General features: G+C 40.1%; 1 protein-coding gene across 2 annotated transcripts; it reads right to left on the bottom strand.

The window, feature by feature from the left end:
- Positions 1-3,153: 3,153 nt before the first annotated feature.
- On the bottom strand, positions 3,154-20,810 carry LOC130906959 (protocadherin beta-15-like). Of its 2 annotated transcripts, none has more exons than XM_057821725.1 (4): positions 18,083-20,810; positions 10,217-10,278; positions 10,030-10,142; positions 3,154-8,109 (listed from the first exon to the last, which is right to left on the bottom strand). In XM_057821725.1, the coding sequence occupies exons 1-4, from the start codon at positions 20,597-20,599 to the stop codon at positions 7,799-7,801; spliced, it is 3,003 nt and encodes a 1,000-aa protein (XP_057677708.1). In that variant the 5' UTR covers positions 20,600-20,810; the 3' UTR covers positions 3,154-7,798. The 2 variants fall into 2 exon arrangements, with proteins under 2 accessions (XP_057677708.1, XP_057677709.1); XM_057821726.1 differs by having other exon boundaries at positions 10,030-10,136.
- Positions 20,811-22,893: the final 2,083 nt, after the last annotated feature.

Genomic DNA, 22,893 nt, shown 5'->3' with positions numbered 1-22,893 from the left:
TGCAGAATCTATTATAATATATAAATAGACTACTAATAAATTCTATATACGTACAATCACAGCTTTTTATAGAATAGAATAGCCCTTTATTTTCATTATACAGTTGTACAATGAAATTGTGGAGCATTTCCCTTTGCAGTGTATGATACTGTAAGTTAAAATCTCAAAAGTGGCTTGCAAGTATAAAATCTAAATATGGTAAATGGTGTTACACTTATATAGCGCTTTTCCACCTTTCTAGGCGCTCAAAGCGCTTTACACTATCTCACCATCCACCTACTGGTGACGCAGTACCAGGAGCAATGTGGGGTTCAATGTCTTGCTCAAGGACACTTAGACGTGTTCATCAGGGCGGAGAATCGAATCCACAACCTCTGGGATGGGGGACAATTACTCTACCACTGAGCCACGCCACCTACAAGTACAAAATGTGTATGAGATAGCCGTATGTTCAGGCAGTGCAAATAATCGGCGTGAAGCAGCAGCAGTTTGACAGTTAAGGCTTTGAATACTGCAGGTGAGTAAGTATTGCACATAGACTATTGCATTGGACTATGCCTTGGAGCATTTCCCTTTGCAGTGCATGATAAGTCAAAATCTCAAAAGTGACTTGCAAATACAAAATCTAAATAAACAAATATAAAATGCGTATGATCTTCATAGATACGGACGTTAAACAGTCTCGATTCTTGGTTAAAAGCAAAAGAAACCGTGCAGATAGTATTTATTTTACGTAAATATGGTGAATATGCGGCTCGTCTTTAAGTTTACTGTGGCACCGCCTTACCGCAAGTCCACAGCAAAGAGCTTTTTCTGTTGAAATTCTTGTGAATAAATGCTTAAATCCCTGAATTCTTTCTAGACATGGACGTAAAACAGACTTGATTCTTGGTTAAAAGCAAAAAAAGGAAGTCCAGATTGAATTTACTTTACTTAAATCTGTCGAAGAATGATGCTAGTTTGTTAGCTCTATTTTATGATAAGGGGGCTGCCACAATTGCTTTTTCCGTTCAAAATTTTTGTGAATAAATGCTTAAATCACTGAATTCTTCATAGATATGGATGTAAAACTGTCTCGATACTTTGTTAAAAGAGCAACAAACCGGGCAGTTACGCATCTATTTTACGTATATATGTCAAAGAATGACCCCAAGCCTTAGCGGTTCCCATTCACCCATTGATTTTTTTTCACGTTTCAAAATGCATGCATGGTATGAAAAATATAACATTTACCTTGAATCCTCAAACAAATCACTAATGAGACAATCCTTCCTGTTTGTATGCGGTACAGCTTTCGTAGCTCTTCAAAAATCCAAGTTTAAATCCGACATGAGTGTGTGCCGTCTTCGACTATTACTGAATGAAGCTCGGCCTTCTATCATAAGGCGTGACGCAAAGAATGACAGTGTCAGGTCAATAGGTAATGAACTCTATGCTTGCCCGTATACAGATGTCTCCTTAGTGTAACGTTATTAACCTTTTATAGCGCACACATTGAACACACTGGCTGCCATTAACAGCACTAGAAGTCCAGTCCATTTTGACTGTTCTTTTGCCCCTCTCAGTCAAAATGGATTGGATGTCTTGCGGCGTCAATGGCAATGAAGCATGAGCATTCACAGCTAGTCCTGAATGTTCATTCACTGCCTTTGCCGCCCCCCCACCCCACCACACAACTTCAAATGGATTGGATGTGTACTACAAACTCATTTCAGTTCAAGGCAGAAGGATGTCTGAATGCCAAATGACTGGATGTCTATCATCGTGAATGACCCTGAAAGAGTTAAGAATAGCGTACCGCACGAATGCTATTTTTAGACCGTGACGTCGAAAGAGGTTGCCATCGTAACCCCGAAGTGGGTCAACTTAGACACGCCCTCGCATACAACTCATGCTATTACTACTTGTTTTCTGTCGGTAATATTTCATAAAAGAACATGCAGAGTAAACACTGCTCCTCTGGAACTTTTAGAAACGACTCTAGACATTACGACATATGAAGGATGTTTTCTTCATTTGTTTCCCGAAGCCAAAAAAGAGGGAAAAAATGTGAACAATGGATCAACTTGTGCGTATGTCCAAAAGACCAGTTTAACGACAGCAAGGTGAAGCCATTCATCTTCATATGCAGTAAACATTTTGTTGGGGGCCATGGTCCTACAGAGGATGAAGAGGTAAGCCATGTTGATATCTTCACTTATTTTTTAGCGTGGCGTTTTGCCATGCTGCTTCTGTTTGACAATGAATGAATGATCAGAAAAAAATTAAAATGGTATCTGACTGCCACTTTTGTTACCTTTTCTGTTGTAAAAAAAAAACAGCTTTAGCAATGAGAAAGTGTAAATTAATTATAGAACTAAGACTTGTATTAATGAACAAATTAAGTGTTCGTTGGCTGTCACTGAGTAGCATGCGCTACACAAAAATAGCAATGTAATTACACCCCCAAGAACGGTCAGAAACGTAAGACAACCAAAGGATATAATATATAAGAAAGACAGGGCATATGGTGGTAAAGGATAGATTGTTGAAACTGGAGAATGTCATTGTCAGTAGCGTAAGGCAATTCACACAAGAAAAAGGTGTCGATAAAAAAAGTTACCTCTGGATCAGGTCGGCTCTTTTTCCCATCTTTTTCAACCCTCGACACTCAAGCTATCTCTTGAATTAAACATTTGTATGTTCTTCCACATCTTTACCAGTGAATTTGGCACCAGGGACATCATTTTCGGACTGAATTGGTAGGTTTAGCTCAGTACACATCTCGTTCGTCATGAATATTAATGAGCAAAAGTGACGTGTTGCGTGCGGTACGCCATTGGTATTATTCATCAGATAAATGTTTTCAAGCCTCTCAGCTTTTGCATGTTCTTTCAGAGTCTTTTAAATGCCAGTGATTTCAGCCCATTTAAGATCGATGGTGTATGAAACTGCAGTCATACATTTTGCTGTGCATGTTTGATCCACCCCATCCGGGATCAAATTGTGCATTAAATTACAACAATTTCAAGCATCTTGAAATTGAGCAATCCACTGACAAATGTTATTGAATGTTCTCTAAATATTACCACATTCACACTGCACTACTCATATTGATGTACCAATTGGGTAAAAAATAAGAAAAAAATTACAAATAACATGAATGAGATTTAAAACGAATTTTATTGATATAATACATTTACTGTATACACTTTGTACAAAACAAGTATTTCAATCATGTATGTATGTGAGGTGAATCATGGATGTTTACAGATTACATGACAATTTAAATTTCAGTGTAACTCATAACTGTTACTTTGTCATTAGTTTTTTGTGATATGAAAAAGAACTGTCAAAACTATCTGGAAAAATTCTGAAACAACCTTTCCACCATATATTTTTGGGGATAAATCAACCAGTTGGTTAAAACAATGTGTACTTATGACAGCTGAGTAGGAAAATATAACAACGTGGAAGCGCTTTATTTTAACATGATAACAATGTATTTCAGGCGATAGGTATTGAACACTTACTGGGAAAACTGCACAATTTTAAGTAACCTCTTATGAACTCTTCTGATTTTTTAAAAGTCTTATACAAACCTTTTATAGGAACAAAACTAACTATTTACAAATATATCCTATACAGTAGCTGGCGATATGGCCTGATCCTATACAGTAGACGCTGGCGATATGGCCTGAAAATAAAATCTTAGATTTTTAATTCACCAAACATTTGATTTATGATCGATTTTTTTCTTCCGCCTACTATTTTAAGGAGACAATAAGAACAAAAGACAGAAAAAGTTTAAACCTTTATAGGGCACTCATTCAATTCATTGGCTGCCATTACCTTGATAGATGTCTTATACATTTCGACTTAGAGGGGCAAATGAAACATGAGCATTCACACCCAGTCCTTCCATTTCTATTGTGTCTGTGGTAGGCAATCAGTAAACTACTATGAAAAGAAAGAAACAAAAACAACCAGAATGTTATTGGGGGTGGTCTTATCCAGAGTTCTGTTTGTATTTATCTGATTAACATTTTTTTGAATTTATAATTTTATTTATTCATACATACCGTAATTTTTGGCCAAAAGCTACTACTTTTTTCCCTTCTTTTGGAATCCTGCGTCTTATAATCCAGTGCGGTTTATTTGTTGAGTTATTTGGGTTCATTGGTAACACTTTATTTGATAGCGGCGTCATAAGACTGTCATAAAACCATCATAATTATGACAGGACACTATAATGGGCATTACTGAATGCTTATAACAGATGTCATTAAGTGTCATCCGGCAAATTATGTTACTAACTCCATCTATGTTCGGCTCGGATCTTTTACATCCTTCCAAAAGTGAGATAATTTTCCGGATAAAACTACTAGACATGTGTTATAAGCATTCATTAATGCTCATAACAGTGTCATATCATAATTATGATGGTCTAATGACTGTCAAATAAAGTGTTACCAAATACCATAACTAGCAATTAATGAAATGACTGGAACAGGAACCGAAGAAATAATTAGCACAGAACATAAATTTTGATTGTTATTTACATCTGTAGCGCTGCAATGCATGCTAGGAGGCATGTTGGACAACAACAGTGTGGACACCAGGTGGCAGCAGAGGTTGACTGTCTCCCCCAAGGGATCAGTGATGTCCAAATGAAGCTTCTTGAAGCAATGAAGCTTTGCAGCCAATCAGTTTAAAGCTTCATGGTGGTTCATTTGGTCTCATGACAGTCGTATAATGCTGCTGTCAAATAAAGTGTCACCGGTTAATATCTTTTGGTGTAAATATCCCATAATGCAATGAGGACAGCTGCGGCTTATAGTCCAGTGTGACTTATCTCTGAACAAATGTCCTTGTCGTGTCAAATTTGGTGGGTGGCGGCTTATAGACCCTAACCACGCGACATCACAACTCCGCCCTCCTGACTGGTGCCGCCCAATTGTCCGTCAACACATCGTGTTTACCTGTTACGGCTACGTACATTCCTCCTATTTACGGCGTGTTTTTCTGCTCGTTAACATTAATAATCAAAATGGTGAAGGCGTGTGTGGCGGTCGGTTGCAATAACAGAGAAGATAGACGGAGAGACTTGAAGTTCTACCGGATTCCGAGAGACCCGGTGAGGAGAGCGAGATGGGCTGCTGCAATTCGACGAGAAAACTGGGCTCCAGACGATTACCACAGATTATGTAGTAGTCATTTTATATCTGGTAAGATGCATTTAATATATATTTAGAGGGTTTTGGGCTGACAACCACAATTAAGATCATTGCTAGGCTAATCGCCGACAACATACACGTATGTATGTAGTGAGAGTGCTATCGCTAAACCATATAAACATTAAAAGCCCTAGCTCCATTGACAAATGACATGAAATACATTAGACTTGACAGTAGATGTTAGCAAGAACAAAAGATTTTGAATTGAAAATTTCGTAACTCACCTTTCCAAGCACAAGATAGATTCCTGCCGAATTTTCGTGGACGAGGACCTGTTTCACCCAACCAGCAACAAAGTATTTATAAGCCTCCAAGCTCTTAAAGTTTTTCAAACTTTCGTGAGAATAGGCTGATTTTGTGTGGACAAGATAGTTGTAAATATCAGGGTAGCTAGCAGATGTCAGGCAAAGACGGCAAAGACAGCGGGTCAAAAAACATCGATTTAGGCATCAAATATGGATCTGGCGAATGGATAAACTGAAGCTTTTCCACATAACGCCTTTTATGCAACGCATCCAATGAGTTTACGGCATCCGAAAACACCGGGTCTTCCATGAAATGCATTATAAATTGCTCGATCAATTGAGACCATTGATAATACAGACACAAAATGACGGACAATGGGGCGGAACAATACAGCGATCACGTGATTTTGTGACGCCGGTGGGTAGAGTCTATAGTCAGGTGCGCCTTATAGTCCGCAATTTTCGGTATATAATATATAGTGGGACCAGTACATACAAATTCAATTCGTTCCAGGACCTGGTTTGTAAGTCAAAATGGACGTTATAATTCGATTAATTTGTTCCACAGCCCTAAAACCTATGCTAAATCCTTAACAAATATTGCAGGTACAATTACTAATAGTAATTACACAGAGCAAAACAAATAAATTATAAATACAAATCGGAATATTCACAATAATAATGATAAATCAGAAATAAAAAAGCTTTTTTTGTTGTCCCCTTAACGCAGGGGTGGGCAAACTGGTCCTTGAGGGCCGCAATGGGTCCTAGTCTTTCTTACAACTGATCTAGCACAGGCAGTTTAACCAATTAGGGCCCATGGAAACAAGAAGCACCAGACTGCAATCAACTGATTGCACTTGTAAGACACCAGATTGGTAAAAAAGTATCCTCTTTATGGGTTGCAACAAAACCCTCACCCACTTTGTGGAATATTTCTCCCACCCCTGCTTTAATCTATAGAGACTGGTGAACGGAGCAAGCAAAAAGTATGGAATCACCAGTCTCGGACGAGAACTCACTCAGACATTTTATCATGTAGAAGAAACTCAGATAAAAAGCTTGAAAAAAATAATGAATTAGTTGAAAAGTGCAACTCTTTAGCATTCAGAAACACTAAAAGAAATAATTAAAAAACATTGCGGTGGTCAGTAAATGTTACTTTTATAGAGCAAGTGCAGGGAAATATATATGGAATCACTCCATTCTGAGGAGAAAAATATGGGCAGTCATCTTTGTAAATCTCATTGGACAGCACCAAACAAAAGTTCCAGCATCATCACCTTGTCCAAATGCAGATTCTAGACTCTTCACACCTTGTCCAATGCAGATTCTTGACTCTTGACAAGGTGATGATGCTGGAACTTTTGTTTGGTGCTGTTCCAGTGAGATTTACAAAGATGACTGCCTGAAGAAAACATCAAAATTCCCTCAGCCCTTGATGATATGGAGCTGCATTTCTGCATTGGGGAGATGGCTGTGATTAAATCTTCAATAAATGCATACGTTTACATTGAAATTTTAGACAGCTTTCTTATCCCTTCAATCGAACATATGTTTGTCATTTTCCAAGATGACAATGCATCATGCCACAGAGCTAAAACTGTTAAAGCATTCCTTGGAGAAAGACTCATCCAGTCAATGTCATGGCCTGCAAATAGCCCAGATCTCAACCCTATTGAAAACCTGTGGTGGAAATTGAAAAAAAAAAAAAAAAAAAAAAGATCCACAGCAAGGTTCTGACCTGCAAGGATGATCAGGAGACTGCAATCAAAGAGAGTTGGCACCAAATTGATGAAGAATACTTATCAAGTCCATGCCTCAGAGCTGATGACTGAAAGCTGTCATAAAAGCCAGAGGTGGTGCTACTAAATACTAGAGATGTGTTTTGATAGTTATTTCTGTGTTTGTTTGTCATGATTCCATATTTTTTCATCAGAATGGAGTGATCCCATATATATTTCCCTGCACTTGCGCTATAAAAACAACATTTACTGACCACCCCAATGTTTTTTTATTCATTTCTTTTAGTGTTTCTGAATGCTATAGACTTGCACTTTTGTACTAATTCATTATAAGCTTTTTGTCTGAGTTTGTTCTACATAATAAAATGTCTGAATGAGTGCTCGTCTGAGACTGGTGATTCCATACTTTTTGCTAGGGGTTGTACATGCAAAATCAAAGCAAATAAACATGATGATTCCATACTTTTTGCTAGGGGTTGCATATGCAAAAACAAAGCAAATAAACAAACAAACAAAAAAACGTAATTAATTCATGAAAATTGATATTTATTGTCTAGGCCTAATACACATTTTGAAGAGCATGGTTGATGTCTTATTTAAAGATACCACTGCTTATGAACCCATCGTCTTTCTCATAAGGCTGTTCATATTTAGAGATTAATTTCTTTTTCTTCCCAAAAGTAGAAAAGGTATTGTATACATCTAGGTCACCCCGGGGCGCAAGTTTGAGTGTGCTGTAGCCTGATGTGGTGCCAGGAATATACACATTGTGCTGGTAGTCAGGTGCTTCAGAGGGAATATACACACGGTGTTGATCGTCGACTACATCAGTCTGAGGCTGATTGCGCTTCGGAGTCCAGGGGAAGTTTTGATTGTTTTCGTCCTGAAGAGACGTCTTGCAGTCTGTACAAACGGGCATTTGGTTTGACAATTACATCTTTGCATCCTAATGAAACCAAAATCTGTACTTTAAGCTTGAACTTTAATAGTGCATTAAATACCATTAAATGAAAATGATTAAAATCATTTCTGTTTCATTTACATGTGATTTATTTTGTTGTTCGTAGTATTATACAGTGGTATGAAAAATAATCTGAACCTTTTGGAATTTATCACATTTCTGCATAAAATCATCATCAAATGTGATCTGATCTTTGTCAAAATCACGCAGCAAAATAAGTGAAGCATCAAATTTAACATTTTGTGGCCCCCACTTTGGAAGCAATAACTTCAACCAGACGCTTCCTGTAGCTGCAGATCAGTCAGGCACATTGATCAGGACTAATCTTGGCTCATTCTTCTCTACAAGACTGCTGTAGTTCAGTCAGATTCCTGGGATGTCTGGCATGAATCGCTGTCTTTAGATCATGCCACAGCATCTCAATGGGGTTCAAGTCTGGACTTTGACTTGGCCACTCCAGAACATGTATTTTGTTCTTCTGACACCATTCTGAAGTTGATTTACTTCTGTGTTTTGGATCATTGTCTTGTTGCAGCATACATCCTCTTTTTAGATTCAACTGCTCTAACAGACGACCTCAGGTTTTCCTGCAAAATATCCTGTAGTATTCATTCTTCTCGTTAATGATTGCAAGTTGTCCAGGCCCTGAGTTAGCAAAACAGCCCCAAATCATGATGCTCTCTCCACCATGCTTCACAGTGGGGATGAGGTGTTGAAGTTGGTGAGCTGCTCAATTTTTCCTCCACAAATGACGTTGTGTGTCACTCCCAAACAATTCAAGTTCAATTTCATCAACAAAATCTCTACTAAAACGTCTATGGAGTGTCCAAATGCTTTTGCAAATATTAAACGAGCACAATGTTTTTTTTAGACAGCAGTGGCTCCCTCCGTGGAGTCCTCCCATGAATACTGTTCTTGGCAATAGTTTTACATATTGTTGATGTGTGCACAGAGATAATGCACTGTGCCAGTGATCTCTGTAAGTCTTTAGCAGACACTCTAGTGTTTAAAAAAAAAAAAAAAAAAAAACCTCTCTGAGTATTCTGCGCTGAACTCTTGGCGACATCTTTGGTGGATGGCTACTCCTTGAGAGAGAAGCAACAGTGCCAAATTCTCTCCATTTGTAGACAACTTCTCTGACTGTCGATTGATGAACATCTAGACTTTTACAGATGGTTTTGTATCCTTTCCTAGCTTTATAAAAATCAACAATCTTTGATCACAGGTCTTCTCAATGCTCTTTTGATCGAGCCATGATGCACATTAGACAATACTTCTCATCAAGACAATTCTTACCAGGTGTGTGTTTTATAGTGGGCAGGGCAGCTTTAAACCACTCATCAGTGATTGGGCACACACCTAACTTACGGTAAATTGTTTGGTAAAAATGGGTTTCAGTTGCTGTTTAAGTCTCCTTAGGCAGAGGGTTTGCTTACTTATTTTTGCCCCTTCTGTCATTGTTTGCATGCTAGCCTCATTAAAATATGAAAACCTATAAAGGTTTGGGTGGTTTTAGTTGAAACAGACAGTTTTAAATCTATGTGATTTTGACAAAGATCATATCACATTTGATGGTGATTTTTTTGTAGAAATGTGAGAAATTCCAAAAGGTTCAGATACTTTTTCATACTACTGTATGAATTTAAAATTGTATTTATTCATAAAAAAATATAAAAAATGATCACTGATAACAAAAACTTATCATTCTAATTGAAACCTAGCATCCACATAAGTGGACAAGACATTTCATGTTTTGTAAAGCAAATATTAATATTGTGGCCTAAATGACACTAAATGTGATGGTGAAAAAAAACCATCGAAAAAAAAACTTGCCCTATAAAGGGTTAAGAAAGGACACTTACCGCTCATATGGGTTCCCCAAGTCCAATACTGTGGCGCCACAGAGCAGAAATACTCATCAGCGTCAAACTGCTGTGGACGTGATAACGTGCTTTCCATATTTCCAGAACTGTATCTGAAAAAAATCGAATTTTATTGCAATTTTACATATTTACAGTGTATGTGTGGCATGTGCTTTGTAGCCTATACCTTTTGTATGCTGAATTCCGTTGATTCTTGGTCCAGGTCCAATCCTTGCTGGAATTCTTAAGCTGCACAGTTGAAACATTGGCAAATGCAAATCAATAAGTTGCTCAAGTGCAGCAAATGTGTTTTCTGCTTGACTGAGGTGCCCTTTTCTCCTCTGTTTGTATTGATATTCAATAACTTTACGGGTCCTTATCTTAGTGAAAAAGACAAGTTAAACAACTACACCGACATTGGGTGTTATGTTGCTTCTAAACATTTTTCTGAGAACTCACAGGTCTCAACATTGGTTACACTTCCAAATTGGAATGTGAAGCTATATGTATGAATTTAAAAATGATCAAAATTTATTCAGTTATTGGAAAATTCTAACGATGGCGTATTATCATTCTTATAGGCTAAAGAACTTTCTTGCTGTCAGTCCTCCCCGTCCAAATGGATTTTACTTCTATCACCGTCAATGGCACTGAAACATGTTCATTCAACGCCGGCCATCACAGTTCAAATGGATTCAACGTCTATCTCTGTCAAAGGCAGCCAATGTGTTAATTATTTGCCAACTCATTGGTACCTTTTTTGTCTAAAAGTAGCGGGTCAACCAGTAGAGGGCATGCGAGCACTGAACACAGCCTGTAGTGTGCTGTAGCACATCTGTGCAATTTTTTTTTTTTTTTAAATTTCGTGTGTAACTAATTTTGTAGCTGTGTGCCCTACTTCAAATATGTAAATTGAGATTGGATTACGATATTTTCTAGAACAGAGTTAAAGGGGGATGGGATCACAGGTTTGTAATTTGCCATACTGTATACGCCTGAGGAGTCAGAAAAAGCAAACCTTAATGAGATCATGAAGTAATGAGAGACAAATTGATTTGCAGTGAAGCATCACACTACTTGGGGTGCAAGGAATGACTAATGGAATGAATAATGAATGTGGTTGCAAATTTAGCAGTTCACAGTTAATCAGGAACATTCAACATTTTTGATCCAGCCTACATTTGAAATGTACACAAATGAAAGTGTAACAAAAATATAACCTAAGAACCATGTAAAGCAGGGTTATCAAACTGGCGGCCAGGGGGTAGATCTGGGCTGATGCATCATTTTGTGTGGCCCGTGAAAGTTTAACCAAAGTGATGTAAAGTAAGATTTCATGTTTTACCATTTTAAAGGGAAACGGAATTTGTTCATATGCAGTGTTGTTAATCATACTTTTAAAAAGTAATTAATTACAGTTACAAGTTACTTCTCCCAAAAAGTAATTGAGTTAGTTACCCAGTTACCTTTTCTTACCAGTTACTTTTCATGTTTTTTTCCCATTAAAAAAAAAAACAAACAAACAAACAAACAAACAAACAAACAAACAAAAAAACACATACAGTGCCTTGCAAAAGTATTCAGCCCCCTTGAACCTTGCAACCTTTCGCCACATTTCAGGCTTCAAACATAAAGATATAAAATTTTAATTTTTTGTCAAGAATCAACAACAAGTGGGACACAATCGTGAAGTGGAACAACATTTATTGGATAATTTAAACTTTTTTAACAAATAAAAAACTGAAAAGTGGGGCGTGCAATATTATTCGGCCCCCTTGCGTTAATACTTTGTAGCGCCACCTTTTGCTCCAATTACAGCTGCAAGTCGCTTGGGGTATGTTTCTATCAGTTTTGCACATCGAGAGACTGACATTCTTGCCCATTCTTCGTTGCAAAACAGCTCGAGCTCAGTGAGGTTGGATGGAGAGTTTGTGAACAGCAGTCTTCAGCTCTTTCCACAGATTCTCGATTGGATTCAGGTCTGGACTTTGTCTTGGTCATTCTAACACCTGGATACGTTTATTTTTGAACCATTCCATTGTAGATTTGGCTTTATGTTTTGGATCATTGTCCTGTTGGAAGATAAATCTCCGTCCCAGTCTCAGGTCTTGTGCAGATACCAACAGGTTTTCTTCCAGAACGTTCCTGTATTTGGCTGCATCCATCTTCCCGTCAATTTTAACCATCTTCCCTGTCCCTGCTGAAGAAAAGCAGGCCCAAACCATGATGCTGCCACTACCATGTTTGACAGTGGGGATGGTGTGTTCAGGGTGATGAGCTGTGTTGCTTTTACGCCAAACATATCGTTTTGCATTGTGGCCAAAAAGTTCAATTTCGGTTTCATCTGACCAGAGCACCTTCTTCCACATGTTTGGTGTCTCCCAGGTGGCTTGTGGCAAACTTTAAACGAGACTTTTTATGGATATCTTTGAGAAATGGCTTTCTTCTTGCCACTCTTCCATAAAGGCCAGATTTGTGCAGTGTTGTTGTCCTATGGACAGACTCTCCCACCTCATCTGTAGATCTCTGCAGTTCATCCAGAGTGATCATGGGCCTCTTGGCTGCATCTCTGATCAGTTTTCTCCTTGTTTGAGAAGAAAGTTTGGAAGGACAGCCGGGTCTTGGTAGATTTGCAGTGGTCTGATGCTCCTTCCATTTCAATATGATGGCTTGCACAGTGCTCCTTGAGATGTTTAAAGCTTGGGAAATCTTTTTGTACCCAAATCCGGCTTTAAACTTCTCCACAACAGTATCTCGGACCTGTCTGGTGTGTTCCTTGGTTTTCATAATGCTCTCTGCACTTTAAACAGAACCCTGAGACTATCACAGAGCAGGTGCATTTATACGGAGACTTGATTACACACAGGTGGATTCTATTTATCATCATCGGTCATTTAGGACAACATTGGATCATTCAGAGATCCTCACTGAACTTCTGGAGTGAGTTTGCTGCACTGAAAGTAAAGGGGCTGAATAATATTGCACGCCCCACTTTTCAGTTTTTTATTTGTTAAAAAAGTTTAAATTATCCAATAAATGTTGTTCCACTTCACGATTGTGTCCCACTTGTTGTTGATTCTTGACAAAAAAATTAAATTTCATATCTTTATGTTTGAAGCCTGAAATGTGGCGAAAGGTTGCAAGATTCAAGGGGGCCAAATACTTTTGCAAGGCACTGTAGGTCACACTATGTTAGGACAATTAGTTCTAGCCCAATTCTTACCCCAAACTTAACTAGACACCGGGATATTGTGGATATTGCGATAACTAGATAGTAACCTTTGCTATGTTTGGAAGTCATTTTATGTTGTGAATCAACTGTTGAAGTTAAAATTGCTCCTGTTATTGCAATAGTTCCCTTCTGTCTACTTTCTACATGTGAAAGTTTTAAAACTGTTTCATCATTTAAAGATAGATTCAAGTCAAAATTTTGCCGATTTAGGAGTATTTTAGATATAAAGTTAGTTAGGTTCGCTAGGAAGTTCTCTACAACAGAGCCTTCCTGAGATACTGCTTTAAAGTGCGTATGAAACCAAAAAGCATGTTTATTTCAAATTTCATGCGGTGTTTTATGCTCTTGAATGAAATGGACCGCTTGGGTGTGTGTGGAAGCGATCATTCTATACTATATATTTAATTTTTGAATTCCGCGCCATGAAAATGAGTGACTTCCGGCTTTAGTTTTGGGTTTAGGTCGAATGCGAATGTGACGTCATCCGGGTCAGCATCTCACAATACAGTATTGCTTTATAGCATGCAGATGGACTGCGGATTCAGCTGATTATGCGGATTAATTCGTTTATTTTTCGCATCACGCCAGCCAAACAGCTGAATAAAATTTGCCGCACCTGGGAGAGGAGTGAGAGCCTTTTTGGGTTTCAAAAGGTTCCCGTTCCCGTTCGGATATTGGCCAAAACAAGCCCTACTACTGTGGGACCATTGGACTTACGAGGAAGTGAGTAAACATCTTATTTTGTATTATGTCAAATACTGGGATCATGGCACACGTTTTAATATGGAGGTGACTTGCATTTTGTGGCTGATTGTCCACTCCGCCGCTGACAGGTGGCTTGTTTGCACACACCCCCTATATACTCGGCTTATTGCCCTCTTCGTCTGCCCCGTGTTCTGTCAAATTTTCAACCCCATCAGAAATGTCAACTTTGTATTAAAAATGGCCGCGAATACAGCGATTACAAAGTAAGCACTACAAACTTTTTTTAAATATTGGACTATTTACCTACGTTTGATCATGGATGAACATGTAGAAAAGTTCTCCACAGACACATTCTGTCATGTTAGCTGCACAACAACTGCACGCCGCTCTCTGTTTACGTCTTCACCGTGTAGTAAAGCATTATTTTACGCCATATTCGTGTTGACCATGTGGCAGCTACGCACTTCTCCGACGTCAGCCAGTTTGTCCAGCGGTACTCTCCAGCTGCTTCCCCGGCGAGCTGTCCTGTCACTTGCTCACCACCGGGCGGGCTGCTGATTGGCGAAGACAATCGACAACTCCGCCACCGTGTAAGATGATTCGGGCTAGTTTTGTGTGATTTTTTTTTGCTTTAAAAAGCGAAAATAAGACTTGGAAACGCCATTCGGTTCAGGTTAGCATATCGGCTAGCGGTCACGTCTCCTGGTTTGTTTACGCTCTCCGAAGCCGGGGCAGGAAAATGAAAATCCGGACTAATTCCGGTGGCATAAAATATCGTTCGAGATGTGCAAGAAGTCGACAGTTTGGACCATTATGGAGTAATTTTGCCATGTCGTACTAAATGCATTTTTATTTTTCATATTCCATTTAGCACAAGACTATTACAGTATTTGTCATGACCATACCATTTATTTAGCAATTGGGGTAAAATACGGCTCTCTTTGTCGCATTTTTCTTTTGAATAATTCCCCCTCAATGGGTTGAATTGTAAAACAGATGAAACCATTAGCCTGCCGACGTCATCCTCCTATTGGGGACGCTAGAGCCCTATTATGGTAGACGTGGCTGAACGGCGGATTCAAAGACTAATTTCTCGTCATCTGCGCTTTGCCAAATCGTTGTATGTAATCAAATCGTCTCAAAATATGACTCTAATTCACATAATAATGCTATTTAAGACTTTTTTTTATCCTGTCGTACGCCCTTTAAGATGGTGGCTTTTTTTACAACGCCAGTGAGTGTATCATTTCGCAACTACTTCTTTATATATTTGCTAACGCCGCCGAGTCCTTCATTTTGCATCTAGTTCTATATACAAGTGATATCTAGCGTAGCATCATTTGGACGTAGTCTGTAGGCTTTTGGGTACAGTCAGGTATTATTGGAGTCACCTAGCCTAGCATCGCATTTGCAACGGCGTCACAACGCCTTTCACTCCTTCCCACTCCCGCTCTTCTCTCTCTGTGTCTCTCAGACTTTTCTTGAGTCATTTAAACAACGTAGTAATGCATAGTAACGCACTCCTTTACATCCTTAGTAATAGTAATGGCGTTGCAAAGATGAGAAAAGTAATTAATTAGATTACTCACAACTGAAAAACATAAAGCCGTTAGTAACGCTGTTATACTATAACGCCGTTATTAACAACACTGTTCATATGTAAGCCACACTGGACTCTTATACTGAATTGTATCATGGGATATTTACACTAGAAGATATTCAGCTCAGTCATCTAAAAATCCATAAATTAGTCACACTCGACTATAAATCACGGGAGAAGTAAGTGGCGCCAAACAGTCTGAAAATTGTTCTCTTTTATTCAATTATTTATTTATATAAATTCATTTTGATTGGGAGTCACTGAAGCTGGATTGGACGTCAATCAATGTCAATTGCAGTGAAAAATGACTCGGGGCTGAATTATACTTCTGCGTTGCGGTGACAATGGAGTGACGGCATAGACCCTACATCATCATTGAGCATTCAAAGTTCTGCATCAATGGAACATGTTGCTCTGTAATTCGCCGCCAAGCCACTAGAAGGGTGTGCCTTTGTCTTTGTATGGTTTTGGGGTCTCTTGTCGAATTCCTTTAGTTTTCTTCCGGTTGTTGACAGCAGTGGTAACGGAGGTGGAACATGTAAATTTGTAGGTGCAGTTAATCAATATTGAACAGCAAATGTTGTTAATGCAATTGTTGAAGCATAGGCGACACAGAGGACATTTGCGAATGTTTGAAAACGGTAGTGTTGTTGAGCTGAACCGGAAACAACGTTCTGAGCAGACCAATCACAGTCCTTTAACATTCACAGTGGCGCCACCAGGGGGTGGCCAGGGGTGGCCGTGGCCACCCCTATAAATTGGTTGGCCACCCCACTGGCCATCCTGCTTGCCAATACATCGTTAGATTGTTGTAGGATCAGTTATGCATTTCATCCCAAATGAATGTATTTATTTTGTTTTGCTAAATGTTGGACTGTCAAATTTATCACGTTAACTGGCGGTAATTAATTTTTAAAAAAATTAATCACGTGAAAATATTTATCGCAATTAACGCAGTCGCGGTACAACTCATTCACGCATTGCCGCAAACAGCCTACAATGGCGCCGTTTTACTTATATACAAAGATAAGAGGCAGTGTCAAGCGAGTGGAGTAGATACAAGCATTCATTGGGGCCGTGCTTTTAATTGGCAAAAGCATTGTCATCTCTCCCACAGCAACTATAAATATTGTGGAAAGCGACGTGGGGAAGAATGACAGGAGTTGATCTTTTTCTCAACACCCTGTAGTTTACACAACGCAGAGAAGATATAGCATTTGCAGCCACCACACACAGTCATTGTAGCACCACTTTCCATCATGCATTTGGGCAGAACAGTTAAGTCGCTACAGTATCATTTACTGAAAGCTCAACAAATACACTAAATGGCAATATTTAGTTAAAATATACAAACTCACATTTATCCTTTAAGAATTACAAGTCTTTCTATCCATGGATCGCTTTCACAGAAAGAATGTTAATAATGTTAATGGCATCTTGTGGATTTATTGTTTTGATAAACAAATATAGTACTTATGTACAGTGTGTTGAATGTATATATCCGTCTTGTCTCATCTTTCCATTCCAACAATAATTTACAGAAAAATATGACATATTTTAGAGATGGTTTGAATTGCGATTAATTACGATAAATTAATTTTTAAGCTGTGATTAACTCAATTAAAAATTGTAATCGTTTGACAGCCCTAGTTAAATGTACGACTTATGCCTAATATATACATAACACAATAAAACAGAAATTTTGTGGAACTCAAAATGTTGACTGGACAGTTATGGACTATGCACATTAAATCATTAGTAACATCAAATATTACACAATACACCAAAGTATATCAGTAGCCGTGTCTTTAAGTCTTTCTGATAGTTTTCCCCTGACCTTTTTACTGCAATAATGTAATGAAAACCTGAAATTATGGCTTAGTTTTGGCCACCCCAAGATTTTAAGTGGCCCCATCTGGCCACCCCTATGAAAAATTTCTGGAGGCGCCACTGGACATTTAAGTCACGATGCGCTAATGTAATCACGATTTTTTGGTGGTACACATCAGGCTATGGCGTAGGGTCGTACATCGGGTCTGCATTAACGGCATAGGTCTGCCATCACCGCAACGCTTATTGGTAGAGTAGTTGTTCCCCAACCCAGAGGTTGTGGGTTAGATTCCCTGCCCTGGTGGCCTTGTCTAACTATACTTGAGCAAGATACTGAAGTCCACACTGCTCTCGATGTTGCGTCATCAGTAGGTAAAAAAGGAAATAGTGTCAAAGTGCTTTTAATTCCTCGTAGGTAGTAAAGCGCTATACAACTGTGAACTCATTTACCATTTGGCATCTGTCAATGGCAGTGAATGAGCTGGAAAAAAAGACAAGTTAATATCATCTGATTTCCGGAATACTGTAATGTTATACAAATTTCATTTGAGTGAAGACCATAGTCGATGCATGCGATTTACATTTGAAGGCCTCGCAAAACGATGCTGTGGGCCGGATCTGGCCCCTGGGCCGCCAGTTTGACAACCCTGCATTAGAAGAGTTGGTTATATTTTGTGTGCTGTTACCTCTTTTGGAGTTGAGGTTCTATTGTTGGCAAGATGGTTACGCTCCAGTGCGCTCCAACCAGATGTCATGTAGTCTGAGCTTTTGGTATTATTTTGCCGAACAGATAATACTGGACTGCAGGGCTTTAAGAACATAAAGTCACTTTTGGAGGATTCTTGCGTCAGACACATCTTGTAGCAGTAAGCTTGCGGGAGTGCGCTATTACTGCTCACCTCTGTGCATCCGACTGCGTCTGCTGACATTCTGATATTCAAATTGGTCTTTTTGAAGAGGTCAGAGTCGCTCGAAACCGAACGACAGCAGCAGCAGCACATGTTTGCGGAGGGGAAGTTGGACTCTCTGTTGGACACTCTGTCCTTCAGCTTCCTCACACTAACAATGACAATGATAGCCACTAGAAACGTTAAGGATACAGCGCCTAGAGACACGATTAAGTAGAGGCTAAAGTTGGAGCTGTGACGGGGGCTCAGTGACAGGTCGCCCCAATCGGGCTGAGATTCTGGCAGGCTGTCAACCACTGACAGAATGATGGAAACTGTGGCCGAGAGGGGGAGTTGGCCATTGTCCTTCACCAGAATGACCAATCTGTGCCTCGTGGGGTCTTTCTCCACTAACTGTCGTATTGTCCTAATTTCCCCCGTGTATAAGGCCACGCTGAACAAGCTCGGGTCAGTCGCTTGGAGCATTTGGTAGAAAAGGCGCGAGTTCTGGCCAGCGTCTGCATCCGCCGCTCGTATTTTGGTGATCAGGTAACCTGCGTCCACGGATCTCGGCACAGCTTCCATCGGAGGCGTCCCATTTTTAGGAAGAGGTGACAAAATGACGGGCGCGTTGTCATTTTGATCCAAAATAAATACGGTCACAGTAACGTTGCCACTCAATGGCGGGAAGCCGGCATCTTGAGCTTGCACTGTGATTTGAAAGTTCTTCAACTGCTCGTGGTCAAACGATCTGAGGGCGTAAATATTGCCATTATCGGAATTGATGGAAACATACGTAGAGGCTGGCATCTTCTGTATGTCATCTTCTATAATAGAATAAGACAGGTACGCATTTTGGCCATAATCTGGGTCTTGTGCTGTCACGGAGCAGATGGAGGCCCCTGGTGCATTATTCTCTGTCAAATACACAGTATAAGAAGGTTGTTTGAATAGAGGCGCATTATCATTGACATCGGATACTTGGACCACAATTGTTTTCCTTGTAAATAAAGGTGGAGAACCCATATCTCTTGCAGTGAGTGTGATGTTGTACTCTGCCATTGCTTCCCTGTCCAAAAAATCACTTGTCACTAAAGTGTAGTAGTTTTGAAAAGAAGAGTGGAGCTGGAAGGGGATGAGATTTGGGATCTCACAGTCTACCTTGCCGTTTTCCCCCGAGTCCTTGTCCGTGACGCTGATGACAGCTATGACAGTGCCCGGGGGCGCGTCCTCGTGCACAGGTGTGGACACGGACGTTAGAATGACCTCTGGGAGGTTGTCATTCTGATCCAAGACGTTTACCAGCACCTTGCAGTGGACCGCGACAGCGGAAGGACCTTTGTCCTTCGCCTGGATGTAAATTTCATGCATCCTTGCTTTTTCATAATCGATCAGCCCCTTCACTTTGATTTCCCCCGTGCGCGCGTCCACGAGGAAAAGCTGGCGCACTTTGATGGGCGCGTGTCCGCTGAAAGAATAGATGATGTCAGCGTTGGTGCCCTCGTCTAAATCGGAGGCGTTTAGTTTGATGACAACGGAACCTTTGGGTGCGTTTTCCGCCAGTCGTACTCGATAGAAAGACTGGTCGAACACCGGCGCGTTGTCGTTGGCGTCCAACACAGTGATGTCGATTTGCGCCGTTCCGGACCTCTCCGGAGAACCCCCGTCCACCGCCGTCAGCACCATCTGGTGCGCGCTTTGCTGTTCCCGATCCAAAGGCTTCTGAAGGACGAGTTCGGCGAATTTACTGCCGTCACTTCTCGTCTGGATGTCCAAAGTGAAATGCTCGTTGACGCTCAGCAAATAAGTGCGCAACGAATTGGAAGCCACGTCCAAATCTTGTGCGCTCTCAAGTGGGAAGCGGGACCCCGGCGCTGCGGATTCCGAAATGTCCAAATTAAATTCGGTCCAGGGGAAGCTGGGAGAGTTGTCATTTACGTCCAGAATTTCCACTTCGACTCTGTACAGCTCAAGGGGGTTTTCGATCACTACTTGCAAATGGAAAGAACACGCCAAACTCTGCTCGCACAGTTCTTCGCGATCTAGCTTTTCGTTTACAAATAAAACTCCATTTTCCAAATTGACCTCCACATACTGTCTCCTGGTGCCGGAAACAATGCGGAATCTTCGCGCAGAGAGTTTCTCCAAATCCAAACCCAAGTCCTCGGCTATGTTTCCCACGAAGGCGCCGTGTTCCAGCTCTTCTGGGATGGAGTAGCGGATCTGTCCCCATGCCGAGTCCAAGAAACAGACAATACCACAAACTAGGTAGTATTTGACGCACACCTTCCTTTCCTTGAGCCTTTGTGTGTCCATTTGGAGAGCTGTCTCTCAAGTCCCATCAAAACTTGACACTGTTGACACTGGCCAGATTGCGCACAACGTGGTGTACAGGGCAAACAATATATAAAAACAAAACAAAAACTTGGCATTGGTTGGACTGTTGCAGCTCGCTGTCTTCACGTCTGAGAGAAAAGAACGTGAGGGAGAAATAGATGGGTTGGGGGGAGTGGACTGTGCATGTGCCTCGTATTATTGGCCCTACTGTTTCAATTGGAGGCAACACGACATCTGCTTGGATAATCTACTGCCTAGTATCCAATTCATGTCACAGCCCCAAGGTTTAGGAAAAAAAAAAAAAAAAAAAAAAAAAAAAAAAAAAAAAAAAAAAAAAAAAAAAAAAAAACCTTTATAGGGCAAGGGACTGTTTTTGGCAATTTAAATAACAACCTATAATCTGACGTCTACATATACAGTGTATCACAAAAGTGAGTACACTCCTCGGATTACTGCAGATAATGAGGTATATCTTTTCATGGGACAACACTGACAAATGACACTTTGACACAATGAAAGGTAGTCTGTGTGCAGCTTATATAATAGAGCTCATTTTATTTTCCCCTCAAAATAACTCAAAATATAGCCATTAATATCTAAACCCACAGCAACAAAAGTGAGTACACCCCTATGAAAAAATGTACATCCCTAAATGTCCACATTGAGTACTGCTTGTCATTTCCCTCCAAAATGCCATGTGACTCGGTACAGGAGTGCTGTCAGCATTGCTGCAGAGACTGAAGAGGTGGGGGATCAGTCTGGTAGTGCTCAGACCATACACCGCACTCCACATCAAATTGGTGTGCATGGCTGTCACCCCAGGAGGAAACCTCTTCTGAAGACAGTACACAAGCAGCCTGATTTATAATTCCCCTCAAGAATGATGGGAAACAAAAAAACACTGTTTGTCAGTTTATTATTGTAAATATTCTTGTAAGCTAATTTTATTGCTGAGACTGCGTTTTGAGGTCATCAACCTGCTGTGCCCCCTCTGCCCCTAAAGAGGGGCAGAGGGGCCACTGTGATGGATGTCCAATCCAATTACATGACCTTACATTACCTTACCTTCATGGCAGCCAGTGATTTAATGCGCAGTTAAAATAATTAACAGTGCTCATTTGTTTGTGCGTTAGCTCTGAGGTAACATTAATTTGCCCAATTCTTGGTATTCAACTAATTGCTTGCCATTGACAACGATGGAGGTCTCATTCATTTACATTGGAAGCAGTGGGACATTAATTGCCCATCTTTCAGTGCCACTGACATTGCTAGATGTTCAATCCATTTTGACTGTGAAGGGCAGATAAACCCTTCCCAGTCAATGGCAGCCAAATGACTGAAATATTTGTTGGCCAACATAATGGCCCTCTGAAGAAAACCATAACTACTAAAATGACTTTGCCACCCCTGACACAAAGCTAGCAGTATTATATGTTTACCATTCCATATACTGGACCCATTTGCTCCAAAAACCCCAGTTACCCTGGCTGAAAGCTGAAAACACAATCTGTCTTCAGCAGTGAAACGGCAGCAGATGGCGAGGTTTTCCACGGGCTCATGCTCTTTTTAATTAATGGAATGGAGATTAGAGGGCATTTTCCCTGGATCATTAGTGAACAGAGGAATTAAGACATTTTGTGAGAAATAATCCCAAGGCTATCCATGTAATGCACATGTGGTTTACTCTCAGTGGTCATATTGACCTGCTTTTCACAGCCTAAGTGCACGGCATCACTTACCCACTGAACAACTAAGTAGCTAGGATAAGGGGACACAACCACCATATTTAGGGATCAAAAATACAAAAGAGATTATGTGGCTATCAATGCTTTCCCGCTTTTACCCACTCAAGGGCAAAAGTAGTAGCAGACCGATCCTTTTGTCTTTAACTGCTTTTGAGTTTTAAAACCTTGGGATTAGAAAAGGTTTGGCGATATGCTCTGCAATTTCTTAATCGGTTTTAGTATCAAATAAAAAGTAATGGGCATTCTGCTTAAAATACTGCTCCTGTTTTTGAGGTCACTTAATTATTTTGAATTTGATGATTTAACCTCACAGCCAGGTGAAAACATGCCAGATTTTCTGCACTACCTGTTCTGCATATGCCATAAGCAAAATGGTGCTTCTCACTTGATTGACTGTTCTGGTTATGGGTGTAATAACAATTAACTCAACTGACCCCTCCCACTTGTGTATGGTTTATCTGCCATGCATTTTACTTGAGTGCCACACAAGGCACGTCGATTTATGGTTAAATACACTGTTGCTGGATC

Source organism: Corythoichthys intestinalis, chromosome 18 (genome assembly GCF_030265065.1).
Source record: "Corythoichthys intestinalis isolate RoL2023-P3 chromosome 18, ASM3026506v1, whole genome shotgun sequence".
Taxonomy (NCBI): Eukaryota; Metazoa; Chordata; class Actinopteri; order Syngnathiformes; family Syngnathidae; genus Corythoichthys; species Corythoichthys intestinalis.
This window is presented reverse-complemented; position numbering and strand designations above follow the sequence as displayed.

What these genes read in the sequence shown, in the direction of transcription:
- LOC130906959 (XM_057821725.1), bottom strand. Translation starts at nt 20,599, where the DNA reads ATGGACACACAAAGGCTCAAGGAAAGGAAGGTGTGCGTCAAATACTAC. An exon ending in GAACCTCAACTCCAAAAGAG is followed by an intron (nt 10,279 to 18,082) that starts GTAACAGCACAC and finishes TCAACTGTGCAG; the next exon opens with CTTAAGAATTCCAGCAAGGA. An exon ending in CGGAATTCAGCATACAAAAG is followed by an intron (nt 10,143 to 10,216) that starts GTATAGGCTACA and finishes GATTTTTTTCAG; the next exon opens with ATACAGTTCTGGAAATATGG.